The sequence below is a fragment of the Entelurus aequoreus genome, linkage group LG08 (assembly GCF_033978785.1).
Source record: "Entelurus aequoreus isolate RoL-2023_Sb linkage group LG08, RoL_Eaeq_v1.1, whole genome shotgun sequence".
Taxonomy (NCBI): Eukaryota; Metazoa; Chordata; class Actinopteri; order Syngnathiformes; family Syngnathidae; genus Entelurus; species Entelurus aequoreus.
Genome location: NC_084738.1, coordinates 59,863,621 through 59,889,633, shown reverse-complemented (window position 1 = coordinate 59,889,633; position 26,013 = coordinate 59,863,621). Strand labels below are relative to the sequence as shown.

At 38.5% G+C, this 26,013-nt stretch overlaps 1 protein-coding gene across 2 annotated transcripts in view; it reads left to right on the top strand.

The window, feature by feature from the left end:
* The first annotated feature begins 15,508 nt into the window (after positions 1 to 15,508).
* hexb (hexosaminidase B (beta polypeptide)) overlaps positions 15,509 to 26,013 on the top strand; it is a 26,002-nt gene continuing 15,497 nt past the window's right edge. For both annotated transcript variants that reach the window (XM_062056957.1, XM_062056958.1), the window contains exons 1-6: positions 15,509 to 15,823; positions 18,979 to 19,130; positions 24,880 to 24,945; positions 25,153 to 25,199; positions 25,281 to 25,391; positions 25,469 to 25,570. In XM_062056957.1, the coding sequence (XP_061912941.1) occupies positions 15,564 to 15,823; positions 18,979 to 19,130; positions 24,880 to 24,945; positions 25,153 to 25,199; positions 25,281 to 25,391; positions 25,469 to 25,570 (738 nt within the window). In that variant the 5' untranslated portion in view covers positions 15,509 to 15,563. The remainder of the gene's footprint in view (positions 15,824 to 18,978; positions 19,131 to 24,879; positions 24,946 to 25,152; positions 25,200 to 25,280; positions 25,392 to 25,468; positions 25,571 to 26,013) is intronic.

The window sequence follows — 26,013 nt, the reverse complement described above, 5'->3', positions numbered from 1 at the left end:
CAAGTCAAAATTTTACAAAAAAACCTGAACATTTGTGCAATATTATGATAAAAGTTGGAATTTTATTCAATAACAGTCGCAGTTTTACAAGAAAAGATTAAAATTTTAGCAATTTTATGAAAAGAGTCATTTTACTCGACAAAAGTCACAATTTTATAAGAAAACTTTAAAACGTTGGCAATGTTATAATAATAATCGTAATTTTTACTTGGCAAAATTATGACAAAATTCATAATTTTACTCAAAAAATGTCACTATTTTACAAGAACAACAACAATTGGCAATATTGTGATAAAAGTCGGAATTTCATATGACAAATGTCACTATTTTGCATTAAAAAGTAATAATTTTACGAGAAAATATAGCAATATTACAGAAACAGAAAGAATATGAGAAATTGTTCCCAATTTTATAAGAAAGAAGTTGTGAAAAAAATACTGCCTTTAGTTTATTATTATTATTTTATTTTTGTTTGTTTGTTTGTAATTGGTTTTTAATCTGCATTATTTACTTCAAGTTATTACAGTATGTCTCTATATACATATTTATTTTTTCATTTAATTAATTTTGGCCAAAGGGGGCACATTTAAATTTCTTACACACACTTGTTATATCATATGTTGGCAGAGGAGGAGCACTTTTAAAACCGACACAGTCAATTTGAAAAATCCCTCCTTTTTGGGTCCACCCTAATTTTGATAGATTTCACCACCAGGGGTGCAAATGAGACATTCTCTATTAGATGCAATGCTTTTCCGTATTAGGACCATGATTTGGGTCCGAACTTGTTCACACCTCCTCATATGAACGGTACTTTTCCTTGTTGATGTCTCAAGAAGGGTACCAATACAAGAACACACACACAGGCACACACACTTCAGCCTCATTATTTGCTTGCAAGTCTTGTATATTGTTTTCCAAATCCATCACTTCCGGTTTCCTCTGGGAACTGATGAGCTGATATTTGTGTTTCAAAAGCAAGCCAAACTTGACTTGAGAGAACACACAGTACTATACAGCACCTGATTGTGTTTATTTAGGAAAATATATACTCATAAAATGATGGATTATTATATATTTGACCGATTTGTGGTGGAGGCTAAGAAAATTAATCCATTTCCATGACTTCAGTTCTCATTTTTTCACTAAAATTAGTTATGATACACAGCACAAACATGTTCCATATAAAAACATTTGATAAAGAATATTCAATAAAATAAATAAAAAAGCCGAACAAACAAAAGCAACGAGAGGTGGGGGAAACAATTGCTTTTTAGATGCATCGCAACTTATTATTTGTTTATTCACTGGCAGCGCCGTGCTCCAGCGGTTAATGTATGTGCCTCACAATACTAAGGTTCTGGGTTCGATCCTGGGCTCGGGATCTTTCTGTGTGGGGTTTGCATGTTCTCCCACCTCCAAAGACATGCACCTGGGGATAGGTTGATTGGCAACACTAAATTGGCCCTAGTATGTAAGTGTGAATGTTGTCTGTCTATCTGTGTTGGCCCTGCGATGAGGTGGCGACTTGTCCAGGGTGTACCCCGCCTTCCGCCCAAATGCAGCTGAGATAGGCCCCAGCACCCCCCGCGACCCCTAAAGGGACAAACGGTAGAAAATGGATGGATGGATGTTATAAACAGAACAAGGAAATGGGATACTACTGCCAGGATATGAAAAGGGGTAGGATTAAATAAGCTCTGCTTCTTCCTACTCCTTTTCGGACATGATGTAGTAAAACAAGTGGAAATATATGATGCGTTGCACCAGGGGTCCCCAAACTACGGCCCGCGGGCCGGTTACAGCCCGCCAATGTCCAAAATCCGGCCCGCAGGAAGTCCCAAATTTTAAAAAAAAATGTTTTTTTAATTTTTATTTTTAAAAATCTGTCCTTTCTAATCCATTTTCCACCACTTGTTACTCTCGGGGTCTCCTAGCTGCTCAGGCAAATCATATTGTCTAAAAATGTATTTTCCCATCGATAACATGACATCATGGCAAGTGCGTGCTCTTTCAGTCAATTAGTGCGCAAGGATTATATATATATATATATATATATATATATATATATATATATATATATATATATATATATATATATATATATATATATATATATATATATATATATATATATACATATACATCTGGATTTATATATTTTAAATAAAGTAATGCAAAAAGTTCTAAAATTTGGTCGACAGCAGCGAGCCACTTTTCCGAGAGATTCAACCATCTCCTTTACTATAGGGCACTTATGTTCCAGTTTTGCACACATTTCCATTCATTTAATAAATGCTATGGGAATTAATTTAAAGGCCTACTGAAATGAATTTTTTTTATTTAAACGGGGATAGCAGATCTATTCTATGTGTCATACTTGATCATTTCGCGATATTGCCATATTTTTGCTGAAAGGATTTAGTATAGAACAACGACGATAAAGATTGCAACTTTTGGTATCTGATAAAAAAAAGGCTTGCACCTACCGGAAGTAGCGTGACGTAGTCAGTTGAACATATACGCAAAGTTCCCTATTGTTTACAATGATGGCCGCATGAAGTGAGAGAGATTCGGACCGAGAAAGCGACAATTTCCCCATTAATTTGAGCGAGGATGAAAGATTTGTGGATGAGTAAAGTGCAAGTGAAGGACTAGTGGGGGAGTTGAAGCTATTCAGATAGGGAAGATGCTGTGAGAGCCGGGGGTGACCTGATATTCAGCTGGGAATGACTACAACAGTAAATAAACACAAGACATATATATACTCTATTAGCCACAACACAACCAGGCTTGTATTTAATATGCCACAAATTAATCCTGCATAAAAACACCTGCGTGTTTGTTATGCTAGCTCCTAGCTCCTCTGCTAGCTCCTCTGCTAGCTCCTAGCTCCATAGAACACGCCAATACAATTCAAACACCTGATCAACACACACAATCACTCAGCCCAAAAGACCGTTTACCTAACCCAAGGTTCATAAAGCTTATATATTTTTAAAAAGTTACGTACGTGACGCGCACATACGGTCAAGTTATCGAATGTTTAGCAGCCAAGGCTGCATACTCACGGTACCTGATATTCAGCTGGGAATGACTACAACAGTAAATAAACACAATACATATATATACTCTATTAGCCACAACACAACCAGGCTTATATTTAATATGCCACAAATTAATCCTGCATAATAACACCTGCGTGTTTGTTACGCTAGCTCCTAGCTCCTCTGCTAGCTCCTAGCTCCATAGAACACGCCAATACAATTCAAACACCTGATCAACACACACAATCACTCAGCCCAAAAGACCGTTCACCTAACCCAAGGTTCATAAAGCTTATATATTTTTAAAAAGTTACGTACGTGACGCGCACGTACGGTACGGTACGTGTTATGCTAGCTCCTAGCTCCTCTGCTAGCTCCTAGCTCCATAGAACACGCCAATACAATTCAAACACATGATCAACACACACAATCACTCAGCCCAAAAGACCGTTCACCTAACCCAAGGTTCATAAAGCTTATATATTTTAAAAAAGTTACGTACATACGCAAAAAAAAGCCAAAGCTGCATACTCACAGTAGCACGTCTGCGTCTTTGTCATCCAAATCAAAGTAATCCTGGTAAGAGTCTGTGTTGTCCCAGTTCTCTACAGGCGTCTGTGTATCCAAGTCAAAAGTCCTCCTGGTTAGAGTCTCTGTTATCCGAGTTCTTCCATCTTGACTGCATCTTCCGGGACTGTAAACAAAGAAGCGCCGGCTGTGTACTGTTGTGGCTGACTACGTTCAAAAAATACGTCCATTTCGCACCGACAACTTTCTTCTTTGCTTGCTCAGCTTCCTTCTTCATAATGCAATGAACATGATTGAAACAGATTCACGAACACAGATGTCCAGAATACTGTGGAATTATGAAATGAAAACAGAGCTTTTTCGTATTGGCTTCAATGTGGAAGGCATACCCGTGTTCGCCGGTCTACGTCACGCGCATACGTCATCCTCAGAGGCGTTTCGAACCGGAAGTTTAGCGGCAAATTTAAAATGTCACTTTATAAGTTAACCCGGCCGTATTGGTATGTGTTATAATGTTAAGATTTCATCATTGATATATAAACTATCAGACTGCGTGGTCGGTAGTAGTGGGTTTCAGTAGGCCTTTAACTGTTTCTTATTACAAATGCACTTTTTTTTTAAGTTGCAAGTGATAATCGCTTATTTAGCGAAACGAACCAATGTAAAACTGCATCAATGTACATGCATCAATAAGCAATTTTTAAACTAATTGTAATCGAACCGTGAGGTGCCCAAAGATTCCCACCTCTAAAAGCAATAATGGCAAAAGTGTTTCATGTGCAAAAGTAGCAGATATAGCAACGGTCAGCACTCATTCACATGCTAATTACCAAACAATACATACAAAATGTCTTTATCTACATGTGTAATGAATGAAAACATACAATATTGTTTCGGATAACGACATAACTTAAGAAATGTTTAATAGTGAGATTAATATTAGGAAGCGCCGCTGTAATGATAAGTGCAAACGGCTCAATTTACAAATAATCGCTCTTACCATGAATTGATTAACGTGGACCCCGACTTAAACAAGTTGACAAACGTATTCGGGTGTTACCATTTAGTGGTCAATTGTATGGAATATTAAGATTAAAGATTAAAGTACCAATGATTGTCACACACACACTAGATGTGGTGAAATTTGTCCTCTGCATTTGTCCCATCCCCTTGGGGAGCAGTGGGCAGCAGCGGCGCCGCGCCCGGGAATCATTTTGGTGATTTAACCCCCAACTCCAACCCTTTGTTGCTGAGTGCCAAGCAGGGAGGTTATGGGTCCCATTTTTATAGTCTTTGGTATGACTCGTACTGTACTGTGCAATCTACTAATAACAGTTTCAATCAATCAATCAATCAATCAATGGAGGGGCGGGTCCAAAGGGTTTGCATTTGTGCTGTGATTGGGCGGCCAAAATATGGAGCTGGGCTTTTGATAGGCGTTTGGAAAGATGGAGCCGGTTGCGCCATTGGCCACAGAAAAATGGACAAAGCCCAGTGATAGGCTGATCAAAGACTCGCAGAGACGATTGGCTGTCACGAAGCTGTCCCGTTTTGTGGGCGGTCTTATTATCCGTTTCTACACACAGTACAGGCCAAAAATTTGGATACACCTTCTTCTCATTCAATGCGTTTTCTTTATTTTCATGACTATTTACATTGTAGATTGTCACTGAAGGCATCAAAACTATGAATGAACACATGTGGAGTTATGTACTTAACAAAAAAAAGGTAAAACAACAGAAAACATGTTTTATATACTAGTTTCTTCAAAATCGCCACCCTTTGCTCTGATTACTGCTTTGCACACTCCTGGCATTCTCTCGGTGAGCTTCAAGCACACCTGTGAAGTGAAAACCATTTCAGGTGACTACGTCTTGAAGCTCATCGAGAGAATGCCAAGACTGTGCAAAGCAGTAATCAGAACAAAGGGTGGCTATTTTGAAGAAACTACAAAAACGATGGTCCTGAGTAGTCGTGAGTTCAATCCCGGCCTCGGGATCTTTCTGTGTGGAGTTTGCATGTCCTCCCCGTGACTGCGTGGGTTCCCTCCAGGTAGTCCGGATTCCTCCCACCTCCAAAGACACGCACCTGGGGATAGGTTGATTGGCAACACTAAATTGGCCCTAGTGTGTGAGTGTGAATGTTGTCTGTCTATATGTGTTGGCCCTGCGATGAGGTGGCGACTTGTCCAGGGTGTACCGCGACCCCGAACGGGACAAGCGGTAGAAAATGGATGGATGGATGGATAGGATATAAACATTTTTTTCAGTTATATTACCTTTTTTGTTAAGTACATAACTCCACATGTGACGTCACAAACTCCAAATAGCTCCTTTGGAGGAAGTATAAGGAAGGCAAGATTGGTTTATAAATATCTATGCAATGCCTCCACGGTTTGATTTTAAAATGTCGGGACTTATGTAGATCTCAAATACACAACGGTAGGTACCAAGAGGTAAGAAACGTTGGTTTAGCATAATAAGGGGATAGCGGTCCCTGACCAAAAAAAGCACAATTTCATTCATTGACCATTGTAATAGGTCAGTTTTTCCCTAATAGTGGGCCATATGACCCCAAGCAACGTGCTTTATCAGTATCATGATTCAAACCCCGCTTGGAAAAGCTGTGCGCGACAAAACGTGCTCATTGTAGATTAATCCCGACTTCCTTAATTTGATTTAAAAAAAATAAAAAAAATATGCACAAATTATTTTATTCATTTTTGTTTTGTAGGTTAAAGTGTTTTATATAGTGTTAATGTTTCTGATCAATTAGAATTTATTATCAGTTTCTTATGAGTTATTAATTTTAAGTCAGTCAAAAATGTTTACAGTTTAAATAATTATTATTTTTTTTATTTCAGGCAAATTTATGCACTTAAAATCTTTTCTTTTACAGACATAAAAGCTATGTTAATACATTTATTCTTTGTTGTAAGTTGATCTATATTTCTTTATTTTTGTTTTCTTTAATGTAAATAAGAATACAATGTTGTGCAGAGGTAAACTTATAACAATTTTATAGGCAAGTGATACTATTTATAGTCGCGGTTTAGGGCTGGGGGCGCCAAATGTTTTCTTCTTCCTCAGAGGGGCACAACAGACAATAATTGAGAAGAGCTGTATTAGGTACACCAGCACAATGCATTGGCAGGAGATGTCTTTATAATGATAGTCATACTTTGCTCCTAGGAAATAATACCGTACTGATAATTGTTGCCAGTAATTTAGACCTGCATTGCATTATACTGATGGTTGTGTCCTACACATTACATGTTAAATAGGCTATACTGTGGTACTTGAATGAATTAAAAATAAATTAGGAGGGATACTCCTATTCCTTTAGAATAAACATCTGGATTTGAAGGGAGACAATACAAAACACACAAAAGGTTGCATTACAAACAATACAATAAGCAAACGCTGGAACTATGAGAGAAGAGTGGCATCTAGTGGGCAAGTCAAGAATACTGTTTTTGATAAGTTAAATACTAAACAGTGCTGTAAACCAGGGATCCCCAAACTTTTTGACTAGGGGGCTGCATTGGGTTGAATAAAAAAATGGCTGGGGGCCGGGCTGTATATATACAGTACAGGCCAAAAGTTTGGACACACCTTCCCATTCAATGTGTTTTCTTTATTTTCATGACTATTTACCAGAGGTGGGACCAAGTCATTGCTTTGCAAGTCACAAGTAAGTCTCAAGTCTTTGCCCTCAAGTCTCGAGTCAAGTCCCGAGTCAAGACAGGCAAGTCCCGAGTCAAGTCCAAAGTCAAGACTGGAAAGTCTCAAGTCAAGTCACAAGTCCTGCATTTTGAGTTTCGAGTCCTTTCAAGTCCTTTTGACCACAGACTAATATTTTTACACATATTGTGTATGCTTTTAAACCGCTGTATTTATTTATTAAAACAAGTGCATTTGAAATAGCAGGAAAGAAAATAGTACTGACATTGCAATTCATAATAGCACTATTAACCAGTCATTTTAATAGTTTAAACAATTTTAAACATTTAACTCCTTCCTTTACAGAATAAACACATTTGCAAAAACAAGTGCAACTGTACTTATTTGTACAAAAGTGTTAACATTGTATTTCCATGGCATATTGCATTGTAACTAGTTCCACAGCAGTTTATATCCTGTTCTTACCTTATCTCATTGATCTCATCTCATACTGTATGTGTGTTGATGTGTGCGTACACATGAAAAACATAACAAATACATGAACATAACAATGAACAGAGTTGTACTTTTTAGATGTCAGGGCCCTATGCAATATGTACACATATTCTTAATATAGTATATATTTTAACTGACCTTTATTTGACTATGTTTGTCTTTTTGTAGGTGGCTAAAATATGTGGTGCTGCTGACCGCCGTCTAACGTTATGTTACTGTGTGTGATACATTGACTAACGTAACGTTAGGTATAGGTACCTCATGCAACCCTGCTTAAAAAATCACTTGACAAAAAGTATGAATAAGGTAGCAAACTGCAGTGGACGCAACATATTGCCGTGTTTGAAATGACGTTATAACCATAAACATCTTATAAGTAGACGCAATATTGGTTGCTGTGACGCGAGCAATTTGCATCTTGAAGTGGTGATGAGGAGCCGGCGAGCAGCCTAAACTGACAGTTGACAGGTAGAAAACAAAGATGCCGGGCTGGTGTTCAGCGTTTCCCTGCTCAAATGAGCGGACTGTTGAAAATAGGAATCGGGGGATTACTTTTCACAAGTAAGATTTAACATTAATTTACTATTGGTTGTATTTTATGAAAATAACATTACCACAGAGTTGAGAAGGAGCAAAGATCTTCAATATTTGTATGTGAAAATCACAAATAAATCTTCTGGGGGAGGATGACGCCCCTACAGGGGTTTGGTTTACAAACTTTCTGCCCCACCTAAAACAAAATTCACCAGCCGCCATTGATTATGATGCATTCTCATTTTAGGCAAAATATAAGACAATACTTTCTTAACAGTATAATTGTAACCAGGAATAAGTCTTCAAGTAACAATATTCAAATACTAACATTGTTGGGTAAAACAGAATTTGGTTTTATTCTGAATCCAGTGAAACAGATTGGTGGTTTTAGCTGATATAAAGACTTTCAGGTGTTTATATATGTTTAAGTATTTGGCAAACGCTTTTAACTAAAGCGACATACATAAAAAATACATATATAACAATCACTGTAAACATGATCATTTAAGGGAAGAATGTAATACAAAATATCAATACAAAGTGTCACGACAGAATAAACTCTGCTGCTGCAGCAACAGAGATACGGTCTATAAGATATATAGATATCTAATGTATTCATACATTGTTTATGTAGCATGTATATATAACGTAATCATATTGTTTCTTCAATTTAAAAATAGCTGACCGTTTTTCCCCCCTTCTCTGGGATTATATTCCCAGTTTAAATCTCGGACGTCTAGTCATTTATAGCGTATAAGAATATTCTATTAATGTTAAGCAAACTATGAATACTAAAACATGTGTCCGTTATCATAGCTACACGTATGACAAAAAAGTGCGTGAAAATCAGTGGTATTCAGTGAGGTAAAATGAATTAAATGCGTTGACAGTTCATTGCTCCTGCCAAATGAATTGCCCTGAGTGGAGCGGATCACCACTCCAAGATGGCGGCCCCGCGTCTCGTCTGCGCCAGTAGGCAGTAGCGCTCGATGCTGTGTACCCTTATAAGATGTCTATGGTTATGACGTTAGCAGTGAGTTTACAGCCTCACTGATTTAACTACACAGCAAATAAAAGTCATGTTACTTAGCCAATAAACGTTATCTTACATTCAAAACTTACCCTTCTTTGTGCAACTTCAAATGTCGAACGAAGTTGGAAGTTGTTGCGTCTCCGTCTGTAATATTCGAACTGCGTGATTTGCATAGGGCAATTCGTTGACCAAGTCGTAGTTTTTATACCCGAACGAAACCAACTTTGGTATAAATATTTCTCACAGGCGCGTTGTTTGTCAACTCTTGTTCATTGGTTGTCCTGCAATTTGATTGGCTGAATGCTGTGTGATGAAAACAATGTAGATCTAATTTGATTGGCTGTTGTACTGCGAGCACACACGCTGACACGCAGCACACACGCTGACACGCAGCACACACGCTGATAGACAGACACGTACAAAATGAAAGCTACGGAGCGCTCCCAAATAACTTTTTAAGCTTTAGGTTTTGGGGAAAGTAGCAAGTCATGTCAAGTCAAAAGGCTCAAGTCCAAGTGAAGTCACAAGTCATTGATGTTAAAGTCTAAGTCGAGTTGCAAGTCTCTTTACATTTTGTCAAGTCGAGTCTAAAGTCATCAAATTCATGACTCGAGTCTGACTCGAGTCCAAGTCATGTGACTCGAGTCCACACCTCTGCTATTTACATTGTAGATTGTCACTGAAGGCATCACAACTATGAATGAACACATGTGGAGTTATGTACTTAACAAAAAAAGGTGAAATAACTGAAAACATGTTTTATATTCTAGTTTCTTCAAAATAGCCACCCTTTGCTCTGATTACTGCTTTGCACACTCTTGGCATTCTCTCGATGAGCTTGAAGAGGTAGTCACCTGAAATGGTTTTCACTTCACAGGTGTCATAGTTTTGATGCCTTCAGTGACAATCTACAATGTAAATAGTCATGAAAATAAAGAAAATGCATTGAAATATATATATATATATATATATATATATATATATATATATATATATATATATATATATATATATATATATATATATATATATATATATATATATATATATATATATATATATTAGGGCTGCAACTAACAACTAAATTGATAATCGATTAATCTGTCGATTATTACTTCGATTAATCGATTAATAATCGGATAAAAGAGACAAACTACATTTCTATCCTTTCCAGTATTTTATTGAAAAAAAACAGCATACTGGCACCATACTTATTTTGATTATTGTTTCTCAGCTGTTTGTAGGTGTTGCAGTTTATAAATAAAGGTTTATTAAAAATTTAAAAAAGAAGTAGCCTCTGCGCATGCGCATAGCATAGATCCAACGAATCGATGACTAAATTAATCGCCAACTATTTTTATAATCGATTTTAATTGATTTAATTGATTAGTTGTTGCAGCCCTAATATATATATATATATTCCGAGCGCGATGATGTCACGTTATCGATGGGAGAATGCATTTTTAGACAATAGGATTTGCCTGAGCGGCTAGGAGACACAGAGAGTAACAAGCGGTAGAAAATGGATTAGAAAGGACAGATTTGAAAAATAATTAATATTAAAAAAATTATAATAATTTGGGACTTCCCGCGGGCCATATTTTGGACGCTGGCTGGCCGGATTATATAAACTCAGGAAAAGTTTTGATTTGAACACTATTTGAGTTAAAATAACACCCTAGATCAGGTGTCTCCAAATTTTTTGACTCTGGGGGCTGCATTGGGTTAAAAAAATGTGTCCGGGGGCCGGGTTGTATATGTATATATATATATATTACGAGCAAGATGATGTCACGTTATCGATAGGAAAATGCATTATTAGACAATATTTGCCTGAGCGGCTAGGAGACACAGATAAAAAAGGTAGTGTGTGCTTTGTATTACCTGGCCGTCGAGGGAAGACTACGGAAAACGGCGAATGCATTTGGACTGGCAAAGCAGACTGTATCAGTTATTGTATGTTGCGGACTCAACGTCTAGGTCCAGAGTATATAAAGTCACCAAAAACGAATGCACAATGAAGGTGAAGGCAAAAGAGTGAAGAGTGTCCTGACCAGGTATCTAGATCCCTAGTTTGATTGATGTAAAATGTTCTTTATCACATTGTTTACGTGTCTAATAAAGATTTGATTAATGTATGATGGCTCAGGTGTGATTCGCTACAATAGGGCCCCACAGCACACTGGATTCCAGTTAATTGAAATACCACAACACTGGATTTTGTTCAGATAAGTTAAATATAAGAATTTGCACACAAAGCAACACTGGAGGTGACTATGACGTGCGCATTTTCCGCGCATGCGTACTAGGTCGCGTTGCGCCGGCTGACGGAGGCAGGGAGGGGGTCGTAAACGATGGCATTGTTGTGTGTGGACACGGATAAGGTTAGGTGGAATTTACCCTGGATAACCTTAGCCTGTCAGGGTAACAAAAACTAGAACTTTGTTGATGAGCCATGATTTTACAAACACTGCTACTTAAGTAGACTGACCATACGTCCTCTTTTCCCCGGACATGTCCTCTGTCCGGGCGGGGTTTCTTAAATGCCTCAAATGTCCGGCATTTTGAATTAGGGTTGCGTGTATTTTCAATGTATGTTCAGGGTTAAGAAGGGGTTAAAAACAAAACAAATTGTGAAGGTGTGCGCATGCAGCAGCATTCGTGAGGTCAGGGCAGAGACAGAGAGCGAGGGAGTGGATTGATTGAAACTTTTATTAGTAGATGGCACAGTACAGTACATCCATCCATCCATTTTCTACCGATTGTCCCTTTTGGAGTCGATGGTAACACCCGAATAAGTTTTTCAACTTGTTTAAGTCGGGGTCCACGTTAATCACCATCATCATTTCTTTTTATTCCTTTCATGAAAATGCATATATACAAGCCATGTACAGTTGACACTTTCATTGTTTTTTTGTTTCTTATACATTTCCATGATCAGAAAGGAGCAGATGGAAGAATACTATTCTTATATTTATCTGCCCCCTTTTTAACACAAATTATTTTAGATGACTTTATAACTATTCCCTCCACCAACACCCGAACTCCAACATACTTTTTAATTTTCGTTTAAGCATTTTCAAAATGACACGTTCCAATCAAAATCAAAAATCAGTTTGATATAGTTCCAGTTGTCTCTTTTTGTAACTCTTTTTAAATTCAAAGATATTGCAACTTTTTAAGTCTTTGTCGAGAGAATTCCATGCTTTCACACCAGCAACAGACAAGCACATTTGCTTCAAATTTGTTCGCACTCTTGGATGTTTGAAATCATACGGCCTTCTGTGGTTCTCATCTTCAGACGTGAACACAAATGACTTTTGTAAGTCCTGCGGAAGTACTTTATTTCTAGCTTTGAACATCACTAATAGAGTATGCAATTCTACAATGTTTTTTAGTTTTAATAATCCTGACCTAATGAAGAGTGGATTTGTGTGGTCTCTGTATCCTACTGTAAAAATGATACGAATTGCTCTTTTCTGTGAAAGAAATAAAGGCATTATGTTGCTGTGATATGTATTTCCCCATATTTCTGCACAATAATTGAAATAAGGTACAATAATTGAACAATATAACATTCTCATTGTATTATACAGGAACTGTATTTAACCTTGTTCAAAATAAATAAGCTTGTAGATACTTTATTTTTCACATGCAATATATGAGCTTTCCATTTAATCAATTCATGGTACAAATATATACATAAAAAAACTAAAACATTTTGAAACGAGGGATAGATCTGAAGTTGATGTAGACTCCAGAGATTTAAACGTTAAATATAAAATGTATGTATGCCCTGGCTCACCATTATCATCATTTCATGACCCAAGCAAAACACTTATTACACTTTTATACTGAAATAAATACACCTACAACTTATTAAATAAAAACATAGAAAAAACTTCCAGCAGCGGTAAAGTTTAGATCCATGAAGGAAAGAAGAAAGTGAATGAATGTTTATAACTGAATACATTTACATATGCATACACATTTGTCTTCTTTTTTTTATTATTTTTTTAATGAATTAAGTAACGTTTATGACAACCTTTTTCCAAAACACAATATAAAATGGGAGATATAACAGGATAATGCATACGTTTATCATTTGTTTTCAAAAAGTGGGACCCCAAAAATTTACTGTGGGACCCCATTTTTATGACTTGATGGGGTCCCTGGGACCCCATTTTGAAAATTCCTAGCGCCAACACTGCTGTCAACAGAGGAGAAAAAATGCGTTATTTAAATAAATATGTTATTTATAAAGCAAGTTCGAGTATCATTGGCAAATTTTCACCTAGTCCCGGCCTTGGCGTGCTGCCCGCCTTGGCACGCATATACAAACCCTGTTTCCATATGAGTTGGGAAATTGTGTTAGATGTAAATATAAACGGAATACAATGATTTGCAAATCATTTCAACCCATATTCAGTTGAATATGCTACAAAGACAACATATTTGATGTTCAAACTGATAAACATTTTTTTTTTTTGCATATAATCATTAACTTTAGAATTTGATGCCAGCAACACGTGACAAATAAGTTGGGAAAGGTGGCAATAAATACTGATAAAGTTGAGGAATGCTCATCAAACACTTATTTGGAACATCCCACAGGTGTGCAGGCAAATTGGGAACAGGTGGGTGCCATGATTGGGTATAAAAGTAGATTCCATGAAATGCTCAGTCATTCACAAACAAGGATGGGGCGAGGGTCACCACTTTGTCAACAAATGCGTGAGCAAATTGTTGAACAGTTTAAGAAAAACCTTTCTCAACCAGCTATTGCAAGGAATTTAGGGATTTCACCATCTACGCTCCGTAATATCATCAAAGGGTTCAGAGAATCTGGAGAAATCACTGCACGTAAGCAGCTAAGCCCGTGACCTTCGATCCCTCAGGCTGTACTGCATCAACAAGCGACATCAGTGTGTAAAGGATATCACCACATGGGCTCAGGAACACTTCAGAAACCCACTGTCTGTAACTACAGTTGGTCGCTACAACTGTAAGTGCAAGTTAAAACTCTCCTATGCAAGGCGAAAACCGTTTATCAACAACACCCAGAAACGCCGTCGGCTTCGCTGGGCCTGAGCTCATCTAAGATGGACTGATACAAAGTGGAAAAGTGTTCTGTGGTCTGACGAGTCCACATTTCAAATTGTTTTTAAAAACTGTGAACGTCATGTCCTCCGGACCAAAGAGGTAAAGAACCATCCGGATTGTTATAGGCGCAAAGTTGAAAAGCAAGCATCTGTGATGGTATGGGGGTGTATTAGTGCCCAAGACATGGGTAACTTACACATCTGTGAAGGCGCCATTAATGCTGAAAGGTACATACAGGTTTTGGAGCAACATATGTTGCCATCCAAGCTACGTTACCATGGACGCCCCTGCTTATTTCAGCAAGACAATGCCAAGCCACGTGTTACATCAACGTGGCTTCATAGTAAAAGAGTGCGGGTACTAGACTGGCCTGCCTGTAGTCCAGACCGGTCCCATTGAAAATGTGTGGCGCATTATGAAGCCTAAAATACCACAACGGAGACCCCCGGACTGTTGAACAACTTAAGCTGTACATCAAGCAAGAATGGGAAAGAATTCCACCTGAGAAGCTTAAAAAATGTGTCTCCTCAGTTCCCAAACATTTACTGAGTGTTGTTAAAAGGAAAGGCCATGTAACACAGTGGTGAACATGCCCTTTCCCAACTACTTTGGCACGTGTTGCAGCCATGAAATTCTAAGTTAATTATTATTTGCAAAAACAAAAAAAAGTTTATGAGTTTGAACATCAAATATCTTGTCTTTGTAGTGCATTCAATTGAATATGGGTTGAAAAGGATTTGCAAATCATTGTATTCCGTTTATATTTACATCTAACACAATTTCCCAACTCATATGGAAACGGGGTTTGTATGTGTTCTATTTTTGGGATTTCAGAATATGGTCATCCTAACTTAAGCAATTGCTTAAATCGTGCGAACAAGATGTAAGCATGTAAGTTTTAAAAAGTTTTGTATTTTACAAACACAAAAACACACTAATTATCGTATGCACATAGTGGGGTGAAAAGACAGAACAGTAAGAGTAAGAAATGAAAAATAGACAGCTGCCCCTTTAATTTTTTTCTATTTACTTCCGCAAACTTACTTCCGGCTGTGGCGCATGTCCCCGCCCCCCGGCTTGTTGTCTACCTCATATCTATGGTCTACCTCACATGACTTGAAGGTTCCATTTGACAGAAAAATGTCCGCTGCCGCCTCCCAAGCCGTCGTCCTTCTGGTGGTCTTGTCCTCCTGCCGGGGTCGGCAGGCTGAATATTCCCACGACGGCTTCGATGAAGTCGCCCAACAGACCTCCGAGTTTGGCTCGCTGTGGCCGCTGCCGCAGAAGGTGCAAATCTCGGCGGTGTCTTTAAAGTTGGCCAGGGACACTTTCCAAATCTTTGATGCCAAACTGTCGTCGGCGGGGGCGAGCTGTAACCTCCTACAGAACGCGTACAGGAGGTAAGATGGGCCAACGTTTTTATTTTTATTTTTATTTTATTTTATTTTTTTAGCTTTTAGCGCCACTGCTAATGCTAGGAAGTGGAAGGGGAACTGCACATTTTTGGAAATGTTGCCTATTAGGGCTGTGAATCTTTGGGTGTCCCACGATTCGATTCAATATCGATTCTTGGGGTCACGATTCAATTCAAAATCGATTTTTTTTTTCAATTCAACACGATTCTCGATTGAAAAACGATTTTTTTTCCCCCGATTCAAAACGATTTTCTATTCATTCAATACATAGGATTTCAGCAGGATCTACCCCAGTCTGCTGACATGCAAGCAGAGTAGTAGATTTTTGTAAAAAGCTTTTATAATTGTAAAGGACAATGTTTTATCAACTGATTTCAATAATGTAAATTTGTTTTAACTATTAAATGAACCAAAAATATGACTTATTTTATCTTTGTGAAAATATTGGACACAGTGTGTTGTCAAGCTTATGAGATGCGATGCAAGTGTAAGCCACTGTGACACTTGTTCTTTTTTTATAAATGTCTAATGATAATGTCAATGAGGGATTTTTAATCACTGCTATGTTGAAATTGTTACTAATATTGATACTGTTGTTGATAATATTCTTTTTTTTTCACTACTTTTGGATTGTTCTGTGTCGTGTTTGTGTCTCCTCAATTGCTCTGTTTATTGCAGTTCTGAGTTGCTGTGTCGGTTTGATTTTGAAATTGGATTGCATTGTTATGGTATTGCTGTGTATTGTTTTGTTGAATTGATTAATTAAAAAAAAAAATACATATATTAAAAATAAATACAAAAAAAAGTAAAAAGCGATTTTTTAGAAATGAGAATCGATTCTGAATCGCACAACGTGAGAATCGCGATTCGAATTCAAATCGATTTTTTCCCACACTCCTATTGCCTATCATTCACAATCCCTACATGAGACAAGAACACAAATGTTTTCATTTGTATACATTCTAATTAGTAAATTAACGCTCGCAAAAGGCAGCGAACAATGTATGGAATGGAATGTGATTTTGGAATTGTGAATGGTAGGCAAAATTTAGGGGGGAAAAGGGCAGTTACCCTTTAAGACGAAGGGCCAAAGGGGGAGAATTTGGATTCAACTTTGTAGATAGATAGATAGTACTTTATTGATTCCTTCAGGAGAGTTCCCTCAGGAAAATTAAAATTCCAGCAGCAGTGTACAGAATTGAGATAAAATTTAAAAGTAAATAATGGGGGTATAAATGGAAACAAAATAGAAAAATATTACAATAAGAATAAAAATAAAGAGCAACAATGAGAATAAAAATATAACAGTAAAATAATAACATAACAAGAGAATCTAGGCAGTGGTGACCATGTTATGAAAAAGTATTGCACTGTTATTGTTTTGCATCCCCTGTCATCCTAGTACCCCCAGAAAGGGGACTTGAATGGTCGTTGAATGGTCTATTTTTTTATCTTTTTTCCTATATAAGGCGAACCGGATTATAGGGCGCATTAAAGGGGTCATATTATTATACATTTCTTTCTAAATTGAAAAAACTTCCTTGTGGTCTACATAACATGTAATGGTGGTTCTTTGGTCAAAATGTTGCATAGATTATGTTTTACAGATCATCTTCAAGCCGCTTTCTGACAGTCGCTTCCGGATGCGGCGTTTTGTGGGCGGTCTTATTTACGTGGCTCACCTTCGGCAGCGTCTTCTCCCCGTCATCTTTGTTGTAGCGTGCAAGGACGGGAGTGGAAGAAGTGTCAAAAGATGGCACTAACTGTTTTAATGACGTTCAGACTTGACTTTAATCAATAACGTCCGGAAAACAACAACACTGGAAATGTGTCCCGTGAAAAAACGTCCCACCGGAACTCTCTAATAACGAAAGTTCCTTGGGTGAATAATGTAAACTCACTACACCGCTATGTTTTAGCGCTTTCATGGCGAGTTTACTGACAGATATAAGTAAGAACTTTACACTACTTTAAATTAGAAATGGCTGTTAACGTGTGTTGTTCTCCAATGAACACTTTACGACAGTTCTATGTTTCCCTTTACGGCTATTCATGCTGGAGGCGGGGCAGCAGGGGCTGCTGGGATATGGACTTCATGGAGGGAACTATGTTGACATGTCGGCTGCCTCAGTGTCTGGAATAAAACTCAATATACTTAATATACGTTGTGTCTACTAAGTCTATATCAACAATGGCAACAGTAGAGGATGAATGTCACATAACAAGAAGATAGATAAAAAGAAGAAGTTTATGACTACGTTGTCGGCCCGGACTACAAAGGCGGACATGTGCAATTTTTCAGGATTTATGCAGATCCCAAATACAGATCAGCAGGTACCAGAAGGTAAGACAAGTTGTTTCTGCATAATATTGCAAAACAAAACGCCAGATAAGGCTTACCTTATACCCACACCATAATAATACTCTTATGTTGAAGCACATCAAGCGGTGCGGCTTCATAGCTTACCAAAGTCGTACTAAAACATTTTGATAGATTTTTGAGCGCCGTGTGTAATGTTCTATATTTTCAATGGAATGTTGGTGTTGTTTACTTGAGTCACATTGCAATCATAGTGCAGCCTACACTTATCTCTTATGTTTGACTGCCATCTACCGGTCACACTTATCATTACACCATGTACCAAATAAAATAGCTTCGAGGTGGGTAAGCTCAACCAAACATATTCCTTACATTAGGCGCACTGGGTTATAAGGCGCACTGTCGAGTTTTGCGGGGGGGAAAAGGATTTTAAGTGCGCCTCATAGTCCGGAAAATATGGTATGTTTGCCTTATCAATTAGTGCATTGACGATACGGATACAAAAACAACAGCAAGGGAGAAAAACGGGGGGCCCCCCATGGATCATGTGATCTGCATATAGGAAGGGCCGCCCCTGATCCTCCCCTTTTTTAATCCCTCGACAGAATTGTGTAGCGCTTGGTCTGAGCACATTGTCCTACCAAGCGTCCATGTGTGGGTGAAGTTACCTTTCCCAACAGTAAGTACTTCATGGGACGGAGGAAGCGGGATTCAAACCAGGAACCCTCCAGTTACTGATTGACCCGCTCTACATTCCCACCCGGGCCCTTGCAACATCAAGGAGTCACATGATGACACTTGTGTGTCTTTGTTTCTTCAGGTATTACGAGTACATTTTCGACGGCGTTAAAAAGACGTGGCCAAGCAGAGACGGGTGGACGGACCCTGCCGGTCTGCTGGGACTGCAGGTGTTGATCACAGACCCTGAGCCAGGCTGTGAACAATACCCCAGCGTGACAGCAGACGAGTCCTGTAAGTTTATCTCCTCGTTCTTTCAAGTTATGACCGTGCTGTCTTATCATGTAATAGCTGTATCGTGCATTTGACCTAGTGAATGTTCATAGGTTAAATACACATGTAATAAAGTTAAGTGTTACTAGTCTCTTTCTGCTATGTAGTGCAGGGGTGTCCATTTGCGACAAAACACATCCTGAATTGTCCTTTTCGGACATGATGTAAAGAGGAATACTGTAAGTTAAAAATAAACTAAACTCAATCAATCAATACAACACAGTGTTGGCGTTAAGGCACTTTTTGTGTCTTTTTACTAGAGATGTCGGATAATGGCTTTTTTGCCGGTATCCGATATTGTCCAACTCTTAATTACCGATTCCAATATCAACCGATACCGGTATATACAGTCGTGGAATTAGCACATTATTATGCCTAATTTTGTTGTGATGCCCCGCTGGATGCATTAAACAATGTAACAAGGTTTTCCAAAATAAATCAACTCAAGTTATGGAAAAAAATGCCAACATGGCACTGCCATATTTATTATTGAAGTCACAAAGTGCATTATTTTTTTTAACTTGGGACATGCTCTCCCTGAGAGAACATGAGGAGGTTGAGGTCGGCAGGGTTGGAGGGGGCGGGGGGTAGTGGGGGGTGTATATTGTAGCGTCCCGGAAGAGTTAGTGCTGCAAGGGGTTCTGGGTATTTGTTATGTTGTGTTACGGTGCGGATGTTCTCCCGAAATGTGTTTGTCATTCTTGTTTGGTGTGGGTTCACAGTGTGGCGCATATTTGTAACAGTGTTAAAGTTGTTTATACGGCCACCCTCAGTGTGACCTGTATGGCTGTTGACCAAGTATGCCTTGCATTCACTTGTGTGTGTGAAAAGCCGTAGGTATTATGTGACTGGGCCGGCACGCAAAGGCAGTGCCTTTAAGGTTTATTGGCGCTCTGTCCTTCTCCCTACGTCCGTGTACCACTCCGTACAGCGGCGTTTTAAAAAATCATAAATTTTACTTTTTGAAACCGATACCGATAATTTCCGATATTACATTTTAAAGCATTTATCTGCCGATAATATCGGCAGCCCGATATTATCGGACATCTCTACTTTTTACGCATTGAAATCTGAAAGGACGCGCAATTCCGAAAGCCCGCGCGTACCCAGGACGCGTATTTTATTTTTTACTGCCCGGTTTGCCTCTTTTTTTATATTTGACCGATTATCGCTTTCCGCCGGTGTTTTGTTTTGTTTGTATTTGCCGGATCAAATTTCCGTCCCTGTTTATTTGCATTTTTTTGGTCGTCAGTTTTGATTCGACGAAAGTTTTATCAATGACAAATACTGCCTCAGTTTGCACTCGGACAACTTTAGCGTGAGGAGCTGTCAAAAGACAGACTTCATGGTAAACACTAAGGGGAGTGTAAAGTCAAGCTTTTTAACTTCATCCTATGCCATGTTTTCAGTAAATGACTTGTTTTAGTCTTTGTGAGTCCATAGAAACTTCACTTTTATCTCCCGTTGTATCGACATCGTTCGAGGATGGAGACAGGCTAGCTGTTAGCTCCAAGCTAACCAGCACCCAACCAGATTCCTTCACCCCAAAAACACACTTTGTAGATCAACAAACGGGGCGAATATGTGCCTTCTGAAGTGTTCATGTGCGAGAAGTGTTCAAAAGGGGTCTCTTGGAGAAGTGGCTGACAAGTTAGCAAGTGTGGCTCGCATCGCTGACATCATCACTGTCATTGTTTACTGAAGCAGAGATGCTGACTGTGCGTTATGATAAACGCGCATGCGTCGCCAGGCTCTGCTTTTTATCGATAGACTTATCAGATTTTATTTTTTATTATTATATCAGGGGTGTTAAAAGTGTGGCCCAGAGGCCATTTGCGGCCCGCAGTTAATGTGTTAAAGGCCCACGGCACATTCTAAAAATACTATTAAAATAAACAAAAACATAACAAAAGTGGAATAAAAAAGCTTACAGGTGAAAAGTAATTTAGAAAAAGTTGCAATGTTGACTAATAAAACAAAGCTGGTTTTTTTCTGTAAAACTGTCATTGCTCAAAACATAATATTGTAACAGGTTTCTTTGACAAAAAGGGCAGAAAACAAACAAACAAAAAACCAACATAAAAAAACCAACAACTTACAACAGAAAAAAGTAAGTACTTTTAAGATGGTGCAATTATCAAAGTCCATGATTTTTCGGTTCAAATTGATATAATTAGCTAAAATACGGCATGAAACGTATTTGCATGACAATGGAACAGTTAGCATATTTTAAGATAGTGCCAACTATTAAAATTAATTATTTTTAGGTTTAAACGAATAAAATTAGAGAAAATTCTCGCATAAAACGTTGCATACTCTAACATAAGTGAAGTTAGCATACTAATTTAAAAGCCATGATGTTTAGGTTTAAAAGAAAGCAATTTGCTTCAATGCTAGCATGCTAACATAGGATAAGTTAACATATTTCTAAGATAGTGTCAAATATCAAAAGCCATGATTTTTAGGTTGAATTCCATGCGTCCTGTCATGATGAAAATGTGTGCAAATTTCTCGCGAGATACAGTATGCTAGGTTTTTGAGTTTGCTAAAACTTTCAGACAGGTTTCAGTTGGCGGAATAATAAAATTGCCAAAGAATAATAGAAACTTAAGTATTTCAAAGGGGTTAGATTAGATAAGACACTAATTTGCTTTGTTACCTTTTGACACAAAGCTAAAACGTGTATTTTTTGTTCAGAGAGTTTGTATTGATTTTAGTATCATTATTGTAAAATATGTGTCCAAGTGGCCCCGCATCCAATTTTTCTGCATCCGGCACTCGCTTGGAAAGCTTGGACCCCCCTGATTTAGTGCCTATGTTCCTAATGAAGTGACCATGAACTCCAACAGGATTACAGTTAGGACTGGGCAATGTGGATGAAAACTGTATCAGGGTATATAAGACCTGCTCAGTTGGTGTGGTATGACTACTGTCCCTTTGGAGAAAAAAACCCCATAAAAACTGCCATACTACCGAGGTGACTTTTCCACTTTTATCCACAATTTCTTCATTTATGCTTTCTCTTCTCACTCCATGCAAAGAATCATCTGCGAGACAACAAGATGGCGCAACCAAACATGACAGTTGATACTGTTACCCGATTGGCTGTTAGCGTGTCACTTCCTGCGTTGCTCGGTTACCAGAAAGCGAGTGTATCAGGGTATATAAGACCTGCTCAGTGGCCTTGTGGTCAGAGTGTCCGCCCTGAGATTAAGATTAAAGATTAAAGTACCAATGATTGTCACACACACACTAGATGTGGTGAAATTTGTCCTCTGCATTTGACCCATCCCCTTGGGGAGCAGTGGGCAGCAGCGGCGCCGCGCCCGGGAATCATTTTGGTGATTTAACCCCCAATTCCAACCCTTGATGCTGAGTGCCAAGTCGGTAGGTCGTGAGTTCAAACCCCGGACGAGTCATACCAAAGACTATACAAATGGGACCCATTACTTCCCTCCTTGGCACTCAGCATCAAGGGTTAGAATTGGGTGTTAAATCACCAAAAATTATTCCTGGGCGCGGCCACCGCTGCTGCTCACTGCTCACCTCCCAGGGGGTGAACAAGGGGATGGGTCAAATGCAGAGGACACATTTCACCACACCTAGTATGTGTGACTATCATTGGTACTTTAACTTTAACTTATATCGGTCTATCTATAATCGTAGATATTTTTCAATGACTTGTTGAAAATAGGGACCAGGAGAGAAAAACATAAAAACAAAAATATATAAAATGTAAACATTTTTATTTCAAATGTAACTTTTCATTCATTATAATCCCGTCAGATATCAAGGCAGAAAGGAAATGTCAACCCAAGCATGGAAAATCACACGCAAATAATGTAAGGTAAAATAGTAAAATCACATTGAACACTTAACAATAACCTCTTAAAATGAAGGTGTAAAAATAAAGAATTTGTAAGAAGTGTTTAATAAAGTGTAAAAAAAGAGTGTGAAAATGTACACAGAGAAACCTGAGAAGAAGTATTTTCTGCAGGTTTAGTGCCAGGAAGTTACAGCTGTGCTCTGAAGGGTGAGCGCAGCTAAGTTGGTGTGGTCTGACTACTGTCCCTTTGGAGAAAAAAACCCCATAAAAACTGCCATACTACCGAGGTGACTTTTCCACTTTTTTCCACAATTTTTTCATTTATGCTTTCTCTTCTCACTCCATGCAAAGAATCATCTGCGAGACAACAAGATGGCGCAACCAAACATGACAGTTGATACTGTTACCCGATTGGCTGTTAGCGTGTCACTTCCTGCGTTGCTCGGTTACCAGAAAGCGAGTGCCTTTGTTCATGCCACCAACCTTGCTTTGCAACGTCCGCTTTCTCCCGACTAAGAAAAAAAGATCTGTCTTTTTTTGTTGATATTGGTCACGTGTCTATTAAAGTTAAAGTACCAATGATTGTCATACAATCATTGGTACTTCCTTGTTTCTTTTTAATAAAGAAACAAGGAAGTCACAATCTTCGTTCAATGAATGTTCTGCAATTTGTCGTCCCCAAAGTAAGAACTGAACTGGGCAAGAAAGCATTTAGGTATTCAGCACCGAAGGCTTGGAATAACCTACAATCGAATCTTCAACTTCAAACCCTTGTTACATTAAATGAGTTTAAAGCTTCTGTGAAAGGATTGCAGTCTACCTTGTCTGTATGCACATGTGTCATATGAGCATGTTTTAATGTTGTAAATTTGATGTTTTATGTGTTGTTTACTGTTTTTAATGTAACCTTGCTGCTGCCCACTTGGCCAGGTCTCCCTTGGAAAAGAGATCTTTGATCTCAATGGGATTTTACCTGGTTAAATAAAGGCTAAATAAAAACACACACACTAGGTGTGGCGGAATCATTCTCTGCATTTGACCCATCACTCTTGATCACCCCCTGGGAGGTGAGGGGAGCAGTGAGCAGCAGCAGTGGCCGTGCCCGGGAATCATTTTTGGTGATTTAACCCCCCAATTCCAACCCTTGATGCTGAGTGCCAAGCAGGGAGGTAACGGGTCCCATTTTTATAGTCTTTGGTATGACTCGGCCGAGGTTTGAACTCACAACCTACCGATCTCAGGGCGGACACTCTAATCACTAGGCCATTGAGTAGGTATACATTTAGGGTTGTACAGTATACCGGTATTACTATAGTACCGCGATACTAATGAATCATATTCGGTACTATACCACCTCTAAAAAGTACCGGTCTTGGTTTGTGGTATCATCCAAAACTAATATAAAGTATCAAACAACAGAAGAATAAATTATTATTGCATATTAACAGTAAATGAACAAGTAGATTAATAATTCATTTTCTACCACTTGTGCTAAACAAAATAATAGAATGGAAAATGACACAATATGTTACTGCATATGTCAGCAGACTAAATTAGGAGCCTTTGTTTGCTTACTTACTAATAAAAGACAAGTTGTCTTGTATGTTCACTATTTTATTGACTGACAAACTTGCAATAAGAAACATATGTTTTTTGTTAAAATAAAGCCAATAATGCAATTTTCTGTGGTCCCCTTTATTTAGAAAAGTATCGAAATACACTAGTGTCAATATATATGATGTATATTTCTATTGTTTTATTGCCTAGCCCTAATTACAGTGGTAAATCTAAAGCTGAGTGTTTAAGACCTTCGACTTTGATACAGTAATTGCAACAAGTCACATGATGATGTCACGGAAGTAAAACTTGTTTTTGTTTCTGTAGACGAACTGCTGGTGGATCAACCCTTTGCTCTCCTTAAGGCGCCCAAAGTTTGGGGAGCACTTCATGGTACATCAGTTTTTTTTATTTGTTGTCACAGCGATGTCTATTCCATCCATCAGTCTACCATTAATAGATAATAAAGACACATTTAACACATTGTATTTGATGGAATACTTTTTAGATTTTTGAAGCTGTCAGTACACGACTACTCTCTTTAATGAAGTTTGTTGCTGTTTCTCATGACATGATCCTCATTCTGTCTCATTTCTTCAGGCCTGGAAACGTTCAGCCAGTTGGTGTATGAAGATAAATTTAGTGCAGTGAGTAGACAGTTTTATTATCATTATAATTCTGCTTGTTTTCATGCAACACAAGTTTCGACGTTGCTTTGTCCATTGCAGAAAAGTGTCAATTTAACATCCATCAAAGACTTCCCCAGATTTGCGCATCGAGGCATCCTGCTGGACACCTCTCGACACTTCCTACCCATCAAGGTCATTTTGGCCAACCTGGTACGTGACCTAACCCAGTCGAGTTCTAACTAGACTAACTTTTGATGGTTCTAAGGCCCTTTTACCTGTAACGTCAGGAAACGATGGCAATGAACAAGTTTAATGTCTTCCACTGGCACATCGTCGACGATCCATCCTTCCCGTACCTGAGCCGAACATTCCCACAGCTCAGCCAGCAGGTCAGTGAGACTCCTTGCAGGTGTTGCATTTCAGCTATCGTATTTTCCGGACCATAGGACACACCGGATTATAAGGCGCACTAGATGAATGGTCTATTTTCGATCTTTTTTCATATATAAGGACTGTAGGGCGCATTAAAGGAGTCTACATAACATGTAATGGTGGTTCCTTGGTCAAAATGTTGCACAGGTTATGTTTTACAGATCGTCTTCAAGCTGCTTTGTGACAGTCGCTTCCGGATGCGCCGTTTTGTGGGCGGTCTTATTTACGTGACTCACCTTGGGCAGCGTCTTCTCCCCGTCATCTTTGTTGTAGCGGTGTAGCGTGCAAGGACGGGAGTGGAAGAAGTGTCAAAAGATGGCGCTAACTGTTTTAATGACATTCAGACTTTACGTCAATCAATAACTGAGCAGCATCTCCTCATCCGAAAACAACAACAAGG